The sequence below is a fragment of the Leopardus geoffroyi genome, chromosome C2 (assembly GCF_018350155.1).
Source record: "Leopardus geoffroyi isolate Oge1 chromosome C2, O.geoffroyi_Oge1_pat1.0, whole genome shotgun sequence".
NCBI classification, from domain to species: Eukaryota; Metazoa; Chordata; class Mammalia; order Carnivora; family Felidae; genus Leopardus; species Leopardus geoffroyi.
Genome location: NC_059333.1, coordinates 8,154,770 through 8,177,662, shown reverse-complemented (window position 1 = coordinate 8,177,662; position 22,893 = coordinate 8,154,770). Strand labels below are relative to the sequence as shown.

The 22,893-nt window shown below is 40.2% G+C and overlaps 1 protein-coding gene across 5 annotated transcripts in view; it reads left to right on the top strand.

Annotated features, from left to right (window-relative positions):
* Window positions 1-22,893, top strand: part of DYRK1A (dual specificity tyrosine phosphorylation regulated kinase 1A) — a 151,893-nt gene that overhangs the window by 42,681 nt on the left and 86,319 nt on the right. For 4 of the 5 annotated variants that reach the window (XM_045501389.1, XM_045501390.1, XM_045501388.1 and 1 more), the window contains exon 2: window positions 13,043-13,128. The exons of the other annotated variant lie outside the window; for it this stretch is intronic. In XM_045501389.1, coding sequence (XP_045357345.1) covers window positions 13,119-13,128 — 10 coding nt within the window. In that variant the 5' untranslated portion in view covers window positions 13,043-13,118. The remainder of the gene's footprint in view (window positions 1-13,042; window positions 13,129-22,893) is intronic. 5 annotated transcript variants of the gene reach the window in all.

Here is a 22,893-nt window from a genome sequence, read left to right as displayed (position 1 = left end):
CCAAAGAGAAACAAACAAGAATAGAAAAGCAGATTTTGCTGAGTTAACGGTTTGTTTGTAAGCTCTCTTGTGATAAAATATAGCAGAATCTTTCAATTTCTTTTAGTTTCTTTTGTCAAGTAGCTCACATATTGTATGGATTAAAGAATTGTATTTCTAATACTTTTTTCATATATCATCACTTTTATTTATTTACTTTTAATGATTATTTCTGAGAGAGAGCGAGACAGAGCATGAGCAGGGGAGGGGCAGAGAGGGAGACACAGAATCCGAAGCAGGCTCCAGGTTCCCGGCTGTCAGCGCGGAGCCCGACGCCAGACTCGACCACCCCTTTATTTTTTAAAGGAACTTTTAATTATGGAAGGCTTAAGAGATACATAGGGAGAGTAACATAATGAACCACCATGTCCCTGTCATCCTTGCTTCCGCAGTGATCAGGATTTTGCCCGCCTGGTTTTTGAGCATTTTCAGTGTAAGTAATACTGTAATTAAAAATAATTCTTTTTTTTTTTTAATAAAAAATTTTTTTTGAGAGAGAGCACGATTAGGGGAGGGAGTGGGAGAGAGAAAAAGAAAGAATCCCAAGCAGGCTCCACGCTCAGCATGGAGCTGGACACAGGGCTCAATCTCACGACCATGAGATCACGACCTGAGCCAAAATCAAGAGCTGGACGCTCAACCAAATGAGCCACCCAGGCGCCCCCAAATTATTCTTTTTTAAAAAAGAGTTCTGGTGTTTAACAGGAATAAAACTGTGCCCAAGCTTTATGTGGAGTTGATAATCCCATAGTTCTTAGCACAGACAACATTCTCTGTGGCAGAACCGCTAGATTTTGTGCTTTTTGCACTGACGTGAGTTCTAGAACTAAGCCAGCCATGGCGAACTCCGTTGCTCCACCACTAGATTTCGTGTACCACCTAACTGTACTGCTCGTCGTGTCTTAAATACTGAAAGAGTTTTAACTCACTTGTTTCAGCAAAGCAACCCGAAGCAGGTGTTTTAGGAGAGGACGCGGCTTGATGATCGTGGTTTTTCTCTTGTGTATTGAGAGTCTGCTGTAGTTGAGGAAGCTGGCCTTCCCCAAGGGCGAGATGAGCAAGGCTCGTCCCATTTTCCGGGGCTGGAAGCCGGCACGTGTGCAGTTAGGTAGCTACAGTCCAAGGCCAGTGGCGTGAGGCCCGAGAGTCTCAGTGTAAACGCTGCTCTGCAGGGCTGTGGAGAGAGGGGTCTGCGGGCAGCGTGGGCTGGAGACTTCCGTGGAAGGCAGCGCTGGTGTTGGGCTCGGGGCTTGGTGTGGACACCCAGAGCGGGATGAGGAAAGCTCGTGGAACAGCCCCAGCAACAACGTGGCCTTACCAGTTGTGGCTGGAGTGTCAGCTTGGGGAAAATTGATGGTAGGAGAGAAGACTAGAAAGGTGAAGGGTAGCGGTAGCGTGAAACGCACCGGCGGAGAGAGTCGCTCGGCACAGCTGACCGCAGTGTTGTGAATGTTTCACACGTGCTGTGTCACTGATAATAACAACCTTATGGGATTATCCTCACCTTGTGGGTGAGGACGGACACGCCGTCATCTAGGAGTTGGAACCTGGCGCGAGCCCTCCCGTTAAGTTGTGGAGCCTGGAGTTAAACTGGGGCAGGCTGGCTGCAGGGCCTTGAGTCAGCAACACGAAGTTAAGCGACACTAGGTGCTTTTTTGGGTCTTACTGTGGACAGTAACCTGCCAGTGTATCAACTGATTTTTAAAAAATAAAGACTTTTAATAGTTCATTAGCGTGAGCTTTTTACCTGTATTGGAGTTTTAAAAATTGGGTGTACTTGGAGGTGGTTCTCATAGTTGTGGCTGTGAGCTATAGATAGCACGATGGCTTTCACGTTTAAGGTGTCGGTTGAATTTCTTGGGCCTTTTTGTTTGTTTGTGACTGATTATAAGAGATGTGCTTATTTATGTGTTGTGATGGACAGAAAAGTGTGAAGAAGAAAACGTAAAAATCACCCAGAATTTTATTAGCCAGAGACATTCATTCTTAATCTTCTATATTTTTCCTCAGATTTTTCAGTGTATTTATTTTACTTTCCTGAGATTGTGCTTCGGAGGGAAGGTTTTGTGTTCTTTCTGATAGTGTGTGACTCTTTCCCTTAAGTTATACAGTTATCGTAAGAACTTAACTTAGAGACATAATATTTTGTCATGTGAATGTACCATAATCTCTGTCACCTTGTCTTTTTAGTGTTGAAATCTTTTATTTTCTGATTTCTAAATTATTTTTAATGAGACTTGTATATAAAGATGTCGTATTTTCTATCATGAAAGGGATTTCTAGATATGAAATCTAGAAATGGATCCATCCAGAGATGGAACATGAGACATAATAGACCACAAGTGGACCACGTATCAGAGCCGCGTGAAGAAAGGAACACTGCGTAGGAGCAGTACTTAGTGTTGCAAGGCTCGCGTTTAAGTAGACTGTACACATTTGGAGATCATACATTGAGAAAGCAGGAGACTTGAGCAGGAGAAATGGACTGAGGCTGGCTAATTCAGTTTAAGACACGTCGAGTGTCTTCGTGTTCAGTTGGAGGAAAGCTGAGGAGCGTCTGTGCACGTGAAGAGGATGTTGTAGGCTGTGTGCAGCTCTTTTCCGTTTCTTCAGTGTGCAGGAGAAACATCATGAACTTAAGTTTGTCTAGGGGAATTTAGCATAGAATTTCTAACTACGGATGGACCATTTTGCTATAGTTTGTCATGAGAATTAATCTTTGAGATGGGAGATTTTCACTGTCAGGGTTTTTTTTTTTTTCTGCTTAGGAAGAAAGGGGTACTTAAGATGGTGTTCTAAAGGTTTTTCCAGACCTTTATTCCTAAAATTTATTTTAAAATTAATTTCAGCTTTCTCACCAACTCTGTGTCTCCTGGTCTCATGTGGAAATAAGAGAGCAGCAACACTATGTTAAGATTTGTAGTTTTGATTGAAAGGACAAACCAAGAGCGCAGACAAAACGCCACTCCTGTACAGCTAGAGAAGTAGCATGTTCATGTATAAAATCGATTTGCACAGCTGTGAACAGGGTCCCGGAAGTTGAACATCCACCTGGTGATGCCAATGGAATTTGAAGTATAAAGGCTGGGAAATGTTAACATTAACAAACAAGTCATGAGTATTAAGATTGTGGCAGTGTGACTGCTGATATCCATGCCGGTCCTTTTCACAGGATTTCTATTGATTAAAAAAAAAAATTCTAGGTTAAGATTTTAAGGTCTAGGATTCTAGGAAGATTTGGTTTCATGACAAAATGCATATTCCTTTAAGGAAAATTTGAAAGTACAAAAAATAAGAATGACAGTTTTCTTCAGTTCCTCTCTCTGGAGATCACTACTATTTATGGTTTATGGATAACCTGTCAGGTTTTTATTTTATTTTATTTTATTTTATTTTATTTTTTTATGCACACAACTATTTTTCTGTCCTTTAAAAATGTAATCATATGGTGTCTGCATCCTGCTTTATAACTCACTTTTTCTATATAGAACAATAGTTTCCATGTTGTTTTTCATGATACCGATGTGTTTATTGAACATCTACCATGATAAAATAGAAATATGAAACTCACCAAGCAGTAGATAATATCACTGGAATAAGAGTATAACAGAAGTAACCAACAACATGGTGGTGGGTCATTAAATGCAAATTCAAGGAGAGGCTGGAGTGGCTTACAGCTGGATGAGGGGGAATCGAGGTGGTCTTGAAGGATGGATAGGATTTAGGTAAAGGGTTAGGCGAAGAAGGGGCAAACTGTAGGTAGGGGAATGATTTGAGCGTCGGTGCCGAAGGAGGCAAAACGGCATTTTATAGAATGCCATGCCACACTCTGTGTTCAGGACAATGAGATTTGAGCAAATGTTTTTAAGTTACAGAGGGTAAGTTAAATCCAGGTTGAAAGTGCTGTGCTTCCGGAAGATCTGTGTGGCCGCTATATGCCAGATGAGTTGAGATAGGGCATAAGCTGCCTTTACGTTCGGTGGTTTCCAAAGTGGGCTGTGCTCAGAAATCACCTGGATTTAAAAAAAAAAAAAAAAAAAAAAAGAATTCTTGGGTTCTTCTGCATGCTTCCCGAATCAGTATCTTTGGGTGTGGAGTCTGCAGTCGAGTTTTGAGAACCTCCCTTAGTGTTTCTGAGAATACCACCAGGCCCAGCAGATGCTTTTCGAGGAGGATCTAGAATACCAAGTATGCAATAAGGACCTAGACCAAGGTGGAAGGGCATGGAGAAGAATTAAGGCATGAAGCATTAGCATTTTGAAAATTGGCCAGGACTTAGTGAGACCACTTCAAGTAGCTAAAGAAGTCAGTTTCTAGTGATGTCGCTGGAAGCGTGCTGGTGTTAAGGACAAAGATGGGAAGGTGAGCTCTGTGAGGAAGGAGGTGAGGGTGCGTCTTTAGTGTGGGGAGTTGAGGTAGTGACATGGCACTGTAGGCGACACCCAGCGGCTCGTTGTAATAGCTACTGAGCGGGAGGTGAGTGTGGAGAAAAGACTTCAGCATTGTTAGTTCAGAGTAAGACTTTGAAGTATTTCTTTTGGTGGGAGAGATGGATCCAGAACTGAGCGGAGGGGGCAGGGGATGAGGCTGCAGGTAACACCTGAGGTTGGGGCTACAAGTGAAAGAGACATGGGGGCCTCGAGGCCACACACATTTTAGGAATTTTCTTAAAAGTGTGGCTGGGAAAAAGAAGTGAAACTAAACGCATTTACTACTCTTAGTAATCGTCACGGGCTGGTTGAAGGAAGATGTAAGCTACTAATAACAGTGTGTGTTTTTGATTATTTCTGGGCCTGGTTATTTTTCTGTATTTTGGAAATGTAAAGATAATTAAAAGCAGAGGTTTATAAAATTGTATATAATTATATATGTATAAAGGTACATGCAGCCGACTAAGTATATGTGTGCGTGCACTTATGTAAATTAATCATACGTAATGTGTTTTATAAGTAAAATTATATGTGTGTGTCATTGTAGAAAAAAAGTGCTATCAGAAAGGATAGAGCAGGGGCGCCTGGGTGGCGCAGTCGGTTAAGTGTCCGACTTCAGCCAGGTCACGATCTCGCGGTCCGTGAGTTCGAGCCCCGCGTCGGGCTCTGGGCTGATGGCTCAGAGCCTGGAGCCTGTTTCCGATTCTGTGTCTCCCTCTCTCTCTGCCCCTCCCCCGTTCATGCTCTGTCTCTCTCTGTCCCAAAAATAAATAAACGTTGAAAAAAAAAAAAAAAAAAAAAAGAAAGGATAGAGCAGAGTGGTTTTCCAGAGTTCTTCTTAAAAACTAGTCATGAGAAGGACTTGCAGGCTGTCGATTGAACACACACTCTTTCTGAGAGTCCTGTGTCTGATAGGAATATATAAATGAATGAGATGAACCCAGCTGTTCAGGTTGGTGGCGGGGCGGTGGGGGGGGGGGGTCACTAGGGATAATTAAGCATTAGATCTCGCTCTGATGTGAATCTCAGAGCACCTAGAAGTCCCTTAATTCCTTTTTAATTCCTTTTATGCCCTGGGATCGGTTTGAATAATAGAAGGTTTGAGTACATTATGTGTAGGTGATATGAAATATGTCTTTAAGCAAGCACATCCGCAGTAGCGGTTGGAAAAGTCTCGGTGTTCGTATTACTTTTTTTTTTAATTCCTTAATTAGCAAGTGGGTGAAAACAGGCTCCAAGGCTCAAAATTGATGCTTGTGGGAAGTTGGAAATAACCCAAATATCCCCCAATAGGTATTTGTTTAAAGTAAATTTAGGTCAGTGCAGGGGTGTATGCTCCAAGCATAGAGTAAGGTGCGCAGATACAAATTGTTGATGTAAAGGTGTGGAAAAAAATGAGCAGAGATGCCATAGGATATCGGAATTTTGTGTGGCTTTTGGTTATTCCTATTCAGTTTCTTCTCATTCCCTTTTTAAAAAATAACGAACAATGTAGTGTTTTATAATTAGAAATGCAGTCTGCTTATTTCAGATAAATGATGGGAAAAAAACTTGAGGTCCTTAATCTTTTTTTTAATTTTTAATGTTTATTTATTTTGAGAGAGAGAGAAAGAGGGAGACAGAATCCCAAGCAGGCTCCGCACCACCAGTGTGGAGCCCAGTGCGGGGCCTGAACCCACAAACTGTGGGATCATGACCCAAGGTGAAATAAAGAGGCTGATGCTCAACTGACTGGGCCATCCAGGCGCCCCTTGAGGTCTTCAATTAAAAATTTTTAATGTTTATTCTTGAGAGAGAGGGAGAGAGAGAGAGAGAGAGAGAGTGAGTGAGAGAGAGAGAGGGAGACACAGAATCTGAAGCAGGCTCCGGGCTCTGAGCTGTCAGCACAGAGCCTGACATGGGGCTTGAACTCACGAACCGTGAGATCATGACCAAGCCGAAGTCAGATGCCCAACCGATTGAGCCGCCCAGGCTCCCCTGAGGTCTTTAATTTTAAATGGAGAGAAGACCATCGTTGTTCAGTTCCAGCTTCAGGACAGCCTGCTGGCAAGTGGTCGTTTTTGTGATCGTGATTGGGCTGGAATGGTGACAGCATGTTTTGAGGCCTGCAGTTCTGATGAGAGTGGGCTGTATGGGGAGACTGGAGCAGGGAGTGCAGATAGGACCGGGAGGGTCTTGACCATGGCAGGAACACTAAGAGTTGGAGCGATGAGGCCAGCTGGACCTTTCTGAGGGGAACCCGACCTAAGAATTTGCGGAGTGGATGTGTGTCGCAAGCAATAGAAAAGAGATCCTAGGTGATTAAGGCTCTAGTTGGGAGATGGGGGTGACGGTGACACGTGTAACCTGAGACTGGGAATACAGGAAGGAGAAATGGATTTTTCCCCCCAGTCCTGCCTGGTCTTTCCCCCCTTTTTGTTTTGAGCAGGGGAGAAGGTTGAGGAGATTGTAAATTCAGTTTAACATGCTCCTGGGAGCACTGGCTTTGGAGTCCTTTTGGTTGGATTTGAATTTTCTCTTTACCATTAGTCTCGTGCGACTTGTGGAGACTCCACTTCTCTGGGCTTTAGTTTCCTCACCTGTAAAACAGGGATAATAGTACTACTTATATAATTATTTATGGGAGTTAAGTGAATTAAAGGAAAATATGTGTACAGTAAAGATAAGACATCTATTCAGTGGTAACCAGGAAACAATAACACATTCAAGCCTGGTTTACTGGGTGGAAATGTGGGCCCAGGACTCTGCAGAGAGAGGCAGCCAACCCGGTACCTTGTAAGAGCCCGTGTAGCTCCACATATAACTACAATACTGGTGGACTTTCATCCTGCTATCTTAAAAATGAGCCTTCTGGAACTTAGGTTTGCCTGTGATATATTTCTTAGTATCTATTTTATTTGGTAGTCACTCTCTCATAGTAGGAATTAGGTTTCTGGAAAGTTTTGTGGTCTGAGAATTTGAGGAACTTAGACTAGATGTAAATATGTTGGTAGTTGGCCTATTTTGAATTCGTGACAGGGCACCTGTACTTGACGCTTACTGATCATGGCTTCCTCCTAGAAACTTTATAGTCTCTCCTCTCTGGTTTTAAAAACGACATTTGTCAGTGCATTATGTTACAAGTAATGTGCACATGAGGCATTTCCCTCTTGTTTTCCTGTATGTATTGTTGTATACAAATAGTGCCTAATTTTTTTTTTCATTTTTTTTTTTCAACGTTTATTTATTTTTGGGACAGAGAGAGACAGAGCATGAACGGGGGAGAGGCAGAGAGAGAGGGAGACACAGAATCGGAAACAGGCTCCAGGCTCTGAGCCATCAGCCCAGAGCCTGACGGGGGGCTCGAACTCCTGGACCGCGAGATCGTGACCTGGCTGAAGTCGGACGCTTAACCGACTGCGCCACCCAGGCGCCCCAAATAGTGCCTAATTTTGTTGGCATTTGAGCCCAGATGTAGATAGTTCCAGAGAGGCCAAGTAACTTGGTGCTTGAAGTAGCAAAAATTTGGGGCCACGTTTATGTAATCCACTCAGCTCTTAGTTCTTCAACCTTCTCTTTAATGTTTACTCAGGGTTGTGTTTTTTTCACATAGTTTCATGAGAAATCACATCTTCCTCTTTCCTTTAACATGTATGTATCTCAGGTACCTTCACTTCCAGTATGCCATTGGAGTCATATAATTGTAACCCCCCTTTTTTTTTTTTTTTTTTTTTAATCTTGCCCAAGGCGTTGGTGCTGTAGTGACTTACCTGCTTTTGGTTTATACCTTCTTTTTAGTTTGCCTCCTTTAATATTGTTTGGTAAAGGGAATCTATATATCAGTCCATTATATGCTGTGATCAGATTTTCTCTGCTAGACTAGAGGAGAGTTTCTTTTCTGTTCTTCTAAACTGAAATGCTTTTTACAAATTAATTTACTGCCTATGAACTGTACTGTATGTTTGGGACGGTTGAGGTGGAAGATTGAGTATGGGGTCTAGAAATCAGACATAGACACCCTTTGATTCTTGGATCTTTGTAATTTTCTCATGACTGTTTCAGCGCTTATTAACGAGGGGCATTTTGGTGTGAGACCAGAGTCCACAAGCTGTGACCTTAGGCCAGGTAGGCTGATCTCTGAATTTGCTCTCCTCATTGATGAAATGGAAGTAACATTGCCTACTTGTCGGGCTGTCAGGAGATCAAGTGTGTCAGCCTGTGTACAGTGTCTCAGTCGAGTGGTTGGTGTGTAGTGTTGAGCGAACGTTTTTTTTCCCTGTCGTTTTGCACGAGATTTCTTTGGGATTCTCCTGTACTTTTTGCCTTCTTAATTTTTTTAAGACTATGACTGTTTTTAGGGGTTTTGGTGGAGTCCTAAATCGTCTTGGTTTTAAGGATTTCACCTGACATCCCGGTTAGCGAAAATGCTTTTTTGTCTGTGTTATTTGGTCATCTTATTGGGAATTAGAATTAATAGATTTCTTTTCCTTGTGTTAGGTTATCAAAACCGTATTTAAAACTTTTCTTTTTGCTTTGACTCCTTTGGTTATCATGACTCTAGAAAATGTGTTTCTAAAATTGTTACGTGGAAAAAGAAGACATTTCTTCTGTTTCTTCCTTAATGTTAGCGTAAATGAACAGAAATTTACAAGGAACGCCAGTCACAGGATAGTTTTTAGATAATCATGTTGTAATTTCAATGCATGGAATCAAATTGTAGTCCCTGATTTCACTTTTGTAGCCTATTCTGTTTTGGGAGTGGGTAGCTTATTTTCAGATTGGCATCTTCTGAACTATCTAAATTGCCCTTTTAAATCCTATTGTGTATTATATTTTATTTTTTCACGTGGATTAATTTTTTTTTTTAAGTTTATTTATTTTGAGAGGGCAGGAGGGGCAGAGAGAGAGGGAGAGAGAACCCCAAGCAGGCTCTGCATGGTCCTTTCAGAGCCCAGTGCGGAGCTCAGTCTCACGAACTATGAATGAAATCATGACCTGAACCACAATCGAGAGTCGGACCCTCAACTGACTGAGTCACCCAGGTGCCCCTGGATTAAATTTTTTAATTGTGAAATACACATGTGCGAATATACATACCATGCAAAATTAAAAGATGTTTAAAAAACAGCTGTGTGCTTCCACACGGCTTAAGAAATAAAACAGTCCCTACCAGTACTTCCGAAGCCTGTGTCGGGCTGATTCTTTTCTCCTGCTGCTTGTGATATACCTACTAATTTATTTTGAAACTGCATACACTTTTTAGTTGTGTGTCATTATAAAACATTGTGACATCAGAGAGGAGACGTTGTATCTTCCACTTAGTTCATTAACTCCTGAGTTAATCTGGATTTGCCATATGAAGCTAATGCGTTCATTTCAAACACAGTTTTGCCGATCTTGATCTTTGAGGATTAGCATTAATTTTCTAAATCTCAATCCGTCACTGCTTTTAATTAGGTGTCTCAGTGTTCTCCCTCGCTCTCCTTCACCTTATCCCTCCCTCCTTCCCTCTGTAGAGAGAGATCCGTACTAACAGATGGAGTCTGACGCCTACCTGGGCATTCCGTGCATTTAAACTTCCGTGCGTTGAAATTCTGTCTCTGCAGATGTGCTCTAGGTTACTTTCATGCAGTGATTTTCAGACAACTAAACAAATGGTTTGTAGGTTTAGCTTCAAAAATCAGTTAAGCTCAGTTTCTGGATTGTTCATAGACCGTTTTATTGCCTTTGGCAAAATGTTTGCTAAAACATACTCTAAAAGATCTTGAGGATTATAGGAGGTTCCTGTGGTAGGGAGAGTAGAGGCTTTTCATTAGCATCTAATTGAGCGCCATCATTTGTGAATGACTCCATTTGTAGGGGGAAAGGTGAAAAATTCACTGTGGGTTTTTCTCAGAAGAATTTAAAATATGACTGGATTTTCAGACTTTAGAAAGAAAATTGTGTTTGTAGTTTGCAAAGTCCATCTGGTGTTCGCTGTTACCTACTTATTGTCATAAAACCCTGACCTCGTAGGAGCAGATTTTTTTTGAAAAGTGACTGGCCTGAAGGATATATGGAATTATCGGTAGAATCTTAATTTCAAGTAGTCCAAGGTCAAGACTTACGGAGTTTAATATCGCTCAGTGGATGATGGTTTGGTTGCCGCGTGTGTCCTCAGCAAGTTTCGTAACTTGTAGAGATGCTTTCCCCGTTGCTAAAGGCTGCTTTTCAGATGAGTGGTGATTAATGGATGACTTTTCTCAATTGGACAGGCTTGAGGCACGCTTCTTCCGATCCTCAGATACGCAGTCCGTTGTGCCGCTGGCCTGCCCACATTTCTTACCTTTAGATATTTAATACAGTGATGGAATAATCTAATTTCTAACTGCTTTTAGGAGAATAAAAAGACTGCTAATGCTTTACCTGCTTTTGCTTTTTTTCTTATGAAGTATGAAGTATTTTTCTCTCGTATCGGTAGTGTCTATCCTTTTGAAACCATTGAAGTTGGCAAAGTGTCAGTAACATTGTAAGTTAACATTTTATAGGTGAAGAATGTGATGTTGAGAACCCAAGAGATTTGATAGTATATAATTCATAGCTAGAGATTTAATTCACATTTCTTGTCTCCATGATCTATGCTGGAATTGTAAAGACTTGACCATTCATGAGTGAAAAATTTTTAGAAGAATATGTCTTTGATGTAAAAATCCTTAATCTTGAGGTTTCAAGTATTATTTTTTATTTATTTATTTTTTTAAATTTTTTTTTAACGTTTTTATTTATTTTTGAGACAGAGAGAGACAGAGCATGAACGGGGGAGGGTCAGAGAGAGAGGGAGACACAGAATCGGAAGCAGGCTCCAGGCTCTGGGCCATCAGCCCAGAGCCCGACGCGGGGCTCGAACTCACGGACCGCGAGATCGTGACCTGGCTGAAGTCGGACGCTTAACCGACTGCGCCACCCAGGCGCCCCTCAAGTATTATTTTTTAAATAAAACTATTTTGAGATAGTACTTCAGTGTTCATCCCTCTACCTGTCCATACCCACCCCCTCAAAGTGGGTACCAGTCGGTTCCATGTCTGAGGTTTTACCGTAGAATCTAAACTGGAAGAGTGGTTCTTTAGAAGTGGAGTCTGGAATGTAGGTAGTGATTTTAGACATAGGCGGTTCCTAAGTTACAGATAATTCATACATTTAAACCTCTGTCCCCGAGCTGCTCTTTCCAGTTGCTGCTATTTGGAGTACAAATGTCAAGCTTTCAAAGAACTTGGGAGTTCAAAAATAGAAGGAGAAATGAGTGAAAAGCAGACATATTGGAGGGCAATAAATACACATTCGAATCTGTGACCATTTGCCTACAAACGTTTTTCTTCAAACAAGCTTGGTTGTTTTTACCTTTATTTTGTAACATGATTAGAATTCTGCCAATTAGGGGTTCATTTGGACTAACTCACATCCTTGTTGAAAGTTGCAAATATTAAAGTGAATTATTTCCGTCTAGTTGATTTCTTTCTGTCACATACCTGACGTGAATCACACTGAGGCAGTAGAAGTTTTAGATAATAATTCAGGAACACAGAACTTACTTAGGAGAAAGGATTAGGAAGCAGGATGATTGGGATTCCCTAATGTAAAATTTAGGGAATTACAGACATCAGGATCGGAGAGAGTGCTAACAAAGAAAAACAACCTAGTTTAGACTTTGTTCAGATAGGGAAAGGATCTGCAATTGTATTCTAAGGGGTCCTCAGTGCCCATGACCAATAATATCTTTCAGTATCACTTAAGTTTCTTTTGGCTGGCCTGGGAACTTGGTCAACGTGAGCAGCATTACTTCATTAGTAATATTTACTGAATTCCACAGTATCCGTTGAAAAAGTAGGTTTGTAGACTGAACTCATTTATAAGTTAGGTTGTAGCCTGTCCTTGTCCTTGTCTCTTGTCTGTTATCACCTGCTCTCAGCTGATAACATTGCGGTTGCCATTGCTTTCCCATCAGTCACTATAAAATTTGCTGCTCATTTGTGAAATACCAATGGAAGCAGTAAATAGGAAGTCCGGTGCAAGACTTACAGTAAAGTAAGAGAAGCCACTTGGGGAGCAGAAGCGGCCTGTGGGCTTAGGTGGGGGCAGTTGAGCAGTGTCTCAGAACTTCATTGACAAATAACCTTGGTAGATTGACAAGTTAATCTTAACCGTCAAGCAAATCGAACTACCTCTGATAGTAAGCCATGATGAGAAGTGAATTCACATTCATACTGATTTGTGAATTGATGGATATTACAAAATGTACATTTCCCCTCAGATAAATTACATAGAAGAGTGAAATATTGACTTTATTTCATACCTAGAAATGCCTGAAGTTTTCATTGGTGGTAGACAGATTTTTGAAACCTTTTCTCCCTGGCAATGGAATACATTACATTATATATATGTATAATGGATTTTCATTAATGAAAATTATTTTCAAGTAAGCTTAATAAATGTTAGTGTACAAGTTTACAGTCACTGTATCTCTGTTTTGGGGATTGTAGTTACGTTAGATGTTCCTCAATTAGGGGTGATTGTCTTGCATCCTTATCTCTTATCATAATCTGTTTTTCTTCACACAGTGTTATAGTTTTGCTGCTGGACTCTTCCCTCCCTCCCCCCACCCCATCAGGATGATATGAGACTTGAAAGAAGACGATGCATACAGGTGACTCAAGTTTTGAAATACAGTAAAGCTATGGCTGTCTGAGCGAATGTGGGAACTGGTGCTGTATTTTGAATGTGGGTGCTTTCTGATAAACATCGTACTGGGGGGAATTATATTTAGATCGATAAATACAAAGATAGTTGTGATATTTAATAAACTTGACTTTGGGAATCTGTTTGATATTAGTGACTGAGTAGTGTGGTATTAACACAAGTACAGCATAGTAATTGCTAGTACTTGACTTTTTCAAAAGTGGTTGGTTGGCTAATACTTTGGTAAAATTGAAGCGCTTCTGTCAAAAACAAAAAAATATCCACCTTTATGGTTGAATGCATGTTTCCTTCAGCTCCCCATTAGGATTGAGCAAATCTTTTAAGAGCATACGGAGTAGGTGTTCGTGTATCTAAATTCAGACTGACAGTTAAAGTAAGGATATTATACCCATATGTATGATTCCTTGGAAAAATAAAGTGGGATTTTGTTTTTTTCTTCCCTTGTTCCCTCCTTCATCCTTTCCTCCAGCCCTCTCTCTTTCTCTTCTTCCTTCCTTCTTTCCTTTCATCCTTTTGTTATTTGTATTTACATGGGAGAAGCAGTATAAAGGCATTCTTGAAAGAGTATTTTTGATTGAGTTATTAATTGAGGTGGTCTTATTAATGGAAAATGGAAAAATGGAGGCTAGCCCATCTATGGCTGTGTTCACACTCTTGAAACTACAGGGTGGCTGATGGATAAAGTGGTAACTTTTAAACTTGTATATTCTTTAAATCACACTGATTGTGAGGCTTTTTGTTGAACCAAGTGCCTTATATTTATAGACTTTGTCAGGATAGTCTTATTGGAGTATATTTATAAACTGTTTGAAAATGTGGTCTTTAACTGGGAAAGAAGTAATGACATAAACCTTACATAGAGATTTAATTGCATTATTGGTGTAGCTCTTAAAGTTTTTGTGACTGGTTTTTGTTTTTGGTGATCTATGCTTTCTAAAGGAAAAAAATTACCTTTTTGACTTTAGAGTGGGATTCAAAAAAATGTCTCTACTATTTTGAATGAAGAAATGTGTTTTGAATATATTTTTAAATGAAATTGTAGATGAAATAATGTTTTACATTAATGCGGGATTCACAGAATCTTCTGGTAATTCTTTTTTAAGTAAAAGGTGATTGGGTAATCCTCTTTGATCCGTCTCTCAGACGTGCGCCCTAGAGCTGCCCCGTGTACACGTTCTGGCTGAGGGGCCCGTAAAGTCAACGTGGTGCCGAGGCTGAGTGTCACTGTCCTAGAGAAATGAGTAGGAATATTTACGGAGAAAAACTTTAGAATTTGATGAAAATTTTGTCGTCCGATTTTATAAGTTTGACCTTTTGGTGCCGGAGCAGTTTTCAGCACTGTCGGCCTGCGGATTGCTCATCGGGCACCATAGGGCACATTGGCTTTCCCAAGTAGGTGTTCACTTTCAACCGAGGTCAGTAGAGACACCAAGCATTTGTGGGATATCTCCTGGATTTATCCATGAATAGTTAATGATTTTGGTTGGAGGTGTTCCTGCATGAAATTTTGAGGTCGTGGCAAAGTTGCTCTTTTCTTTCTCTTTTAATCTCTATGAGATACAAAGGGTTCCCAAGCAGCCCTTTTTCTTGAAAGGCTTATGGATGGCATGAGGTGTCTAAAGAGTAAAAACAGTTTATTATAAAGGTTACCTAGTCACTTTTATGAATGCCGGAACACAAAAATTCTATGAAGATTCAATTTATGATCTAATGCGGGCTCTCTCATTTGGCCTTGTGTTCTTTAAAAGTTATCAACACTTAGCGGCTTATGAGGGAAAAACTCAAGAAGGAAGATCTGGCTTTCTCTACAAATGTATTAGCTGTTGCTGTATTTCCCTTTTAATGACTTAAAGGTTAGTAATTGTTTTTGAGCACGAAATTAGCAGCTGTCCTGATCATCATTAATTAAGGCAGCAGTCACTCTTGTGTTCCTGTGCACACATTTTATTGTACTTCACCTGATAGAACTTGACCACACAAACGCTCACGAGGAGTTCTTCCGTGAAAGCTATTTCTGGAATGCTGCTGCATACTCGAAAGTGGGTGTTCTGTTCTCCCTAGGCTTTCATGGCACTGACTCTCTCTGTTGGTTAGATGCTACGATGCCCTGCTCTGTCATCCCACTTGGGTGGTTAGGTGTGCTAACCAGAGCTGCTAGAAAGTGTGTTGAACTAGGTGTTGACTGATGGTCTTTCAAAAGCAAAGGTTTTAATGATAGATTTTTCTTGAGCACCAAGCTAAAGTCACACTTTGATGCACCTCTAGTACTTGTGTATATGGGTATTCTCATACCCTTTAGATTTGAGGGTCTTTTTGCATATTTAAAAATAAGACTATAAATGAAGTAAAATTGACTTGTTTTTAAATTTGGGGACAAAAAATTATCTGTGGCCAAACAACTGTTGGGCTCACGTTTGCCTTGTACCGGGTACTGTAAAGTACTGTGATAGGTGGCCTGCCCACAAGGATCCCTGTGCCTAGAAGCTGATGGCACCGTTCAGTTGGGGAAGTGGGAAGATATGTAAACAAACGCTGCAGTGGGTATTTGTCATCAGTTCTTAAAACTTCTGTATTGAATTCAAGGCGTCTAGAGTAAAAACAGAAAGCTCTCTTTGGTTAACAGCATTCACAGTACTTGGCCCTCACCTGACCCCCACATGCCGACATTTCGCGAATCTACTTTCGTGTCCTACTCCTTTCTCCTGAGCTCCAGACTCCCGTGGCTGCCTCCTGGCTGTCTGTTCTGCGCACATCCCTGCCCTCCCATTCATTCCCATTAGAGATGAGTGACAGTCTACCCAAGCACACCGTCCTCCTTGGAGCCTCGGAGCATTCTTTATCCTTTTGAATTAAGAGGTAACCACGTTTCACTTATTCAAGATGCAGAGGGGCACTTGGGTGGCTCCGTTGGTTGAGCTTCGGACTCTTGACCTCAGCTCGAGTCATGATCTCAGGGTCATGAATTCGGGCCCCATGTTGGGCTCCACACTGGGCATGAGCCTACTTAAAAAAAATAAAGATGTAGAATCACTTACTTCTGAGTTTGCATTTGGAAAATGCACTGCCTCAGGGATTTTGGTGTACATTAATATAAAAGCTCTTGCATGTTTTTTTCCAGTTTATTGGATAAAAGAACCTCCCACTCTGATTTGTTACTTATGCTCGTGAGTATCCAATGGAACATAATTTGTGGAAAGCTGTTGGATATAGCAGTCGATACCATTCTTGATGTTGGCATCGTCTTCTTTAACAATTAAGATTGTCGAACAATAGTGATAGGTTAGTCATTTTAAAACTTGAAAGAGTTCTGGAACATATAGAACTACAACTCTTTTAGGTGGAATGCCTTGGAAATTATTTTAAATTGTGCTGATTTGCTCATAGGGTCTTTGTCATATTTCTTAAGCGTATGAATTTAAGTGCTTAAAACTAATATGGCAGAATTTGAAACTTTAGATTCACTAATTCATCTTATTTATTTATTTAAAAAAATTTAATGTTTATTTATTTTTGAGAGAGAGAGAGACAGAGTGCGAGCAGGGGAGGGGTAGAGAGGGGAATCACAGAATTCGAAACAGGTTCCAGGCTCCAAGCTGTTGTCACAGAGCCTGATGCGGGGCTTGAACCCACAAACTGTGAGATCATGACCTGAGCTGAAGTTGGACACTTAACCGACTGAACCACCCAGGCACCCCTCTAATTCATTGTAAAATGTGAGTTTTCTAGGGCAAGGTTTGCATATTTAATAGTCCTAGGAGTATGGCATATTATTAGGGTAGCAGTTAGAAGTCAGATCTGTGAATTAAAAGAAAAAATGAACTTTTAAATCTCATTCAGATGTAGGGTGCATTGGGTTTGCACATTTTAATATTTTGGCACATAACTGCCAGTTTGCCTCCTTTTGGGATTGTTCTTCACACAGCCCTGTGCATCTGGTCTTTATGTTTTTCCCTTCTGTAGCTTCTACTCATTTCTTAACCCTGGGCAATCAGATTCCACTTCTAATAATTCAACAAATTTATTGTTTTTGGTGAATGGTAAATCCAGTGGATTTATATTTTGCTCTCAGTCTGTTACTTTTTCTCCCTGTTTATTAAATAATACACAGACACTGAAGAAATTTGGAAATTTGTAAGAATAGAGAGAAGTAGGAGGAAGTAGACCCAAAGTTCTGTCCAGTTCATACTAGCACGTTTCCTTTCAAGTTTTTGTTTTCTGTGCCATTTTTGACATTCAGGATGGTGTGCTTGGGTTAGAATGTATTTTATGTTATTTACATATTCTCTTTTTTTGGCTTAGCATTGGATCATAAATATTCCCCTGTGTCATCGAAAACTTAGCTAAGTTAGTGATCTGCTGTCAGATCACTTGAAACTTGAAGCAAATCTGGAGCATTCGGAACTGTAGCTTTTTTGAGGGTGAAGTACTTTTAGAAATGCACTTTAAAGTGTGCTGATTTGAGGATATTTCATTATGTGATCATTTCCTAGTTGGATATCTCCTACTTGACATTGTTTTTAAATTTTTCCTTTCAGGGGCACCTGGGTGGCGCAGTCGGTTAAGCATCCGACTTCAGCCAGGTCACGATCTCGCTGTCTGTGAGTTCGAGCCCCGCATCAGGCTCTGGGCTGATGGCTCAGAGCCTGGAGCCTGTTTCCGATTCTGTGTCTCCCTCTCTCTCTGCCCCTCCCCCGTTCATGCTCTGTCTCTCTCTGTCCCAAAAATAAATAAACATTGGAAAAAAAAAAAAAATTAAAAAAAAAATAAATTTTTCCTTTCCTTTTTTATTTTAAAGTACTAACATCTGTGCACAAATGCTTGGTTATGTGTTAAATTACTTTCTTATAATTGAGTCCTAGGAGTGTGAGTATTGGGTTATAGAGTTTTGAAAACTTTTAAGGCCCTTGATACAACTTTTCAGAAAACTCTTTGGTAATATGTACCAATTTATACCCACTCGCATTACGTGAATGTGTGTCTTTTGATATATCTTTGTGAGCGTTGAGTATTACAGTTAAAAATAACTCTAATTCAGCTGGCAAAAAGAAGAATCTCCTATTTTAGGAAATACAAAAGTAATAGTGTATACTCAATAGAGGAAAAAGTTTTAAGTTCTTCAGAAATGTCTAAAGTAATAATTGGTGCCTGGCTGGCTGGAAGAGCATGTGACTCTTGATTTCGGGGTCGTGAGTTCAAGTCCCACAGCAGGTGTGGAGATTACTTAAATAAATAAAACTTAAAAAAAAAAGAAGAAATGCATAAATTAGGCAACAAAGCTAATAGTTTGGTAGATATTCTCCTCCCAGGTTCTAGCTTTCTAGTAAGTCATTTTTATTTAATGCTTTTATGGCATTTGCACTCGTTCGCTTAACTGTTGTTTTGTCCCACCTGGTCTGACAGTTCCCCAAGGTCAGATGGCTATGGCTTATTCTCTTTGTGTACCCTGTGTCTGTTGAGCAGGGTTCCTGGGACATAAAAATGGCTTGGTGAATTCTTTGCAAAAATAGTAACTTTTGCCATCCTTATCCCTAAATAATATTTTAATGTGAGCGTCTGCTCTAATAAATTTCTTAAAATGGTTTTAAGACTTCCACATTATCTTCCCTCTCCTCTCCCTTTAGTATTTCATGTTTGTATTATTTCAGCTTCTAATCGCTAAGTGGAAGCAGTTAATGATGATATGACTAAATATCACATGAAAGAACATACGATATTTATGGGAATGATGAGAAACCTAAGGGTAGCCACATTGCAGAGTTGAATTTCTTAGTCCTTAGGGCCTTTGTTCTAAGACCCAGGTGAGAGCAGATAAACTTAACATTTGTTAATTTTAGACTTTAGGGATACTTACTATACGTATCTCCAAAGAATGTTTGAGTTCTGGGAAGATGACAGCAGGACATAGTTTTTTGAATCTCCAGTTTTCTCTAAAAACAAAGTAACTAGAACAGCAAAACGGATACCTCGTGGACACCACCTCTACAAGATGAAGTGAACGGTGTCCCCACAAACCCCAATGCAAGTGGGTGAGGGCCAATCTCCAGTAACTACAAGACGTGCATGGTGTCCGTGCTTGTACAGAAGGAGGCAGCAGGCCGTCTCAAGGGCCTGAGAACAGGAGAACCGCAGGATCGCCAGCAAAAACTCCCTGGAAAGGGTGGCCAGCAAATTTGAGAACAGTAGGGGAGACAAAGATGTTTTCAAGTTTCCAGGATATATGGGGCATGTGGTGAGTTCTGAGGGTCAGAGCCGTCTGGTCCCTATGAACTTTCAAAGACAGTTGAAGCTCCTTTCCTGGCCAAAGCCCTGCACTTGAGGAGACACTGCTGGGAATGGAATCCAAAATAAGCAGGATGGCGACGGTGGAGGCAAAGGGAAAAAAGGTCGGATGAAGTGAGGGAAGGTGAACACACAGGAGATCTCACTTACGAGGCTGTATTTCAGTACCCTTCATGGAGACATAAAAGCACCAAAGCCAGAAAAGTTCTTCAGTTTTCTAAGTTTTTTTATTTTAGGGGTGCCTGGGTGACTCAGTTGGTTAAGTGTCTCACTCTTGATTTCGGCTCAGGTCAGGATCTCATGGTTCGTGGGTTTGAGCCCTGCATTGCGCTCTGCACTGACAGTGTGGAGCCTGCTTGGGATTCTCCCCCTCCCTCCCTCCCTCTCTCCCTCCCTCTCTCTCTCTCTCTCTCTCTCTCTCTCTCTGCCTCTGCCCCTTCCCGTGCTCATGGTTTCTCTTACTTTCACAAAACAAATAAGTAAACTTTAAAAAAAAAAAAAAGTAAAAATAAATGTTTTTTATTTTACATGAAAATGAGCAACAGGCAAGGATTGCAGTCATATTTCCCACAGAGCTTTTGTAAGAAGAAAGGAATATTTGTGCAGACAATGAAAGCGTGACAGCGAGAAATGACCATAAAGCTAATGAAAACGATAACCTAGTGTTTTAGAACAAACCCAAATTTAGAAAGCGATATGAATATGAATATAAATCCGGATAGAAATCCTAGAAATGTGGTGGTAACTGAAGAAACGGGGAGAAAGTCATTAATAAAAATCTAGAAGCCTAATTTAGAAGGAACACAAGAGTGAACAAACACAATAAAGAATTTCTTTAGCGAACTGGAGATAAATAGAAAAAAAAAATTAAACAAAAAAGAACTGAAGAAAAATAACCATCTAGAAAAAGGTGACAGTTATTAAAGACAGGCAGTAAGGTTTCAACATACGTAATAAGAAATCCTGAAGAACAAAAGTAATGAAACTTAATATATACTAAAAGTTAAATTTCCTGAAATTAAAAAAAAAAAAAAAAGGATTCGCCACCACATTTTGAAAAGGTATGTTGTTTACTTGTGTTATATGGGTCCAGAAATGACCCAACATGTAGACATATTTTTAAAAAATTACTGGACTTAAAAGATTCTTGGTGGGGCGCCTGGGTGGCTCATCAGTTGAGCGTCTGACTTTGCTTTAGGTCATGATGTTGCAGTCTGTGAGTTCGAGCCTTGCATTGGACTCTGTGCTGACAGCTCAGAACCTGGAGCCTGCTTTGGATTCTGTGTCTCCCTCTCTCTCTGTTCCTCCCCCACTCACATTGTCTGTCTGTCTCTCTCAAAAGTAAAGATTAAAAAAATAAAAAAAAAAAGATTCTTGGGGTATCTAGGCAAAGACCTAAGTCATTATTAAAGGGAAAGAATAGGGGTGCCTGGGTAGCTCAGTTGGTTAGGCATCTGTCATCGGCTCAGGTCATGATCTCATGGTTCTGGAGTTCAAGCCCCACACTGGGCGCCGGGCTGACAGCTCAGAGTCTGGAGCCTGTTTCAGATTCTGTGTTCCTCTGTCTGTGCCTACCCTACTCGTGCTCTGTTTGTCTTTCTCTCTCTCTCTTTCTCAAAAAAAAAAAAACAAAACAAAACAAAAAAACATTAAAAATTAAAAAAAAAACATTAAAAATTTTTTTTAAGGATTTAAAAAAAAATAAAGGGAAAGAATAATTAGATTACTTGATTTTGATAGTAACACTTTATGCCAGAAGCAGTGGGGTAACATTTAGTATTCTCAACAAAAACAAAAAAAGAAAGCCTGGAATTTTATATCCAGCTAAATGGACTAAACTATAAAAACAGACAAAGTGTTAGGAACACAGGTATGAATTTGGGGAACTTTGGTTTCTTTTTGAACACTTCTTGAGGACTCTACTAGAGAATAAACTTGGGCAACCCAGAAAGACTGCAGGGACATGGATAGAAGGGGAGCGTTAAACAGATGTTTGTGGAACTGAAAGTGAATGATGGTTATCTGTGAGTGTGTTCTAGAATGCCCGTGCTCTCTGCAGTGAAGGTGCAGTTCAAATAACTGGAAAAATGAAAGAAGAAAGTTGCTGATTGCTTCCTAGTTCTTCATGGGGAGTAAAAGGGTAGTACTTCAAATGAGATGCTCGGAGGAGAGGACAGTTTAGGGGAGACCGTTACTCATTAAATTTCGGTGGGGATTTTAAGTAGGGGAATCAGCGGGGCCTACTTCTTCAACTCAAGACTCGTAATGAGAGGGAAGGAAAACAGAAGAGGTTTGGGGCTGGCTATGCCAGAAATATGTTAATATAGAACTAACTATCAGAACAAAGTACAGAGCTCTAAACCTGTTTCTTGTGGAGAACTAGAAGCATAACAATGGTAAGAATATCTTGTAATACACAGAGTACATGGTGTGTACATAGCACCTGCCCAGGAGATGTGCTCTTATTTTTATGATTAGTGTTCTCACCCCATCCAATCGTTACCGTACTATTTATGTGTATTGGGGGCTTGCATTTTCTTAAATTTCTCCTGAATTTGAGAAATTGGGATGTCTTTTCAAATTACACGTTAATGTCTCAAACTTTATGTTAGGCTTGTATTACCAGAGTTAACAGTCCGTTCGAATTCATATCTCATTTACATAACTTAAAATTTGTGTTGAAGGACTGTTTTTATCTATTATTGGGATTATGCTACTTTGTGGCCTATGATTTGGACTGTGGAATTAGGCAGAAAGCATTTCCAGGAGCAGGGTAGGCGGAAGGGGAAAAACTGTGATGGGTAAAGGGTGTTATTCTTGGAACCAAGATAGCTGAAAATTAACATTTTGCTTTTTCATACTTATGAAATGATGAATGTATAACATCCATTTTTACATGAATATCTTGTTGCAGTTATTATATTTTTCAACAATATCCTTCAAAATTGAAAGATACCTGAAATACTTAAGCTCTCCTTTTTCCTCATTGAGTAAGACACAACATGTTTGTAATTTTTTTCTTCCTTTGACAGCAGGGACTTTTTCCTATCCTCTCACCTTTCTTATAAGGTGGGGGGGGGGCGGGGGCGCACGCACGTGTGTGTGTGTGTAACTATTCCATGAAACATAATTTATGTGCCATAAAAATTTATTCATTTTATGAGTAAATTTGAGTTTTTGTTGAACTATCACGATTTTGCAGCTCTCACTACCACAATCCAGCTTACATACTGTTACTTAAAAATAACTCAAGTTCAGGTAGAACTTCTTTAAAGAAGAAAGTGAAAGTCACCAGTGATCCTAACATTCAGATTTACTTCTTGTGCTTTGTGGCTCCTTTAGACCATATTTAAGAAACAAAATCGGGGTCATATTTTGCTTACTTTTTATAGTCTTTTACAATTTCAACACTTCTCCATCATTAATATTCTTT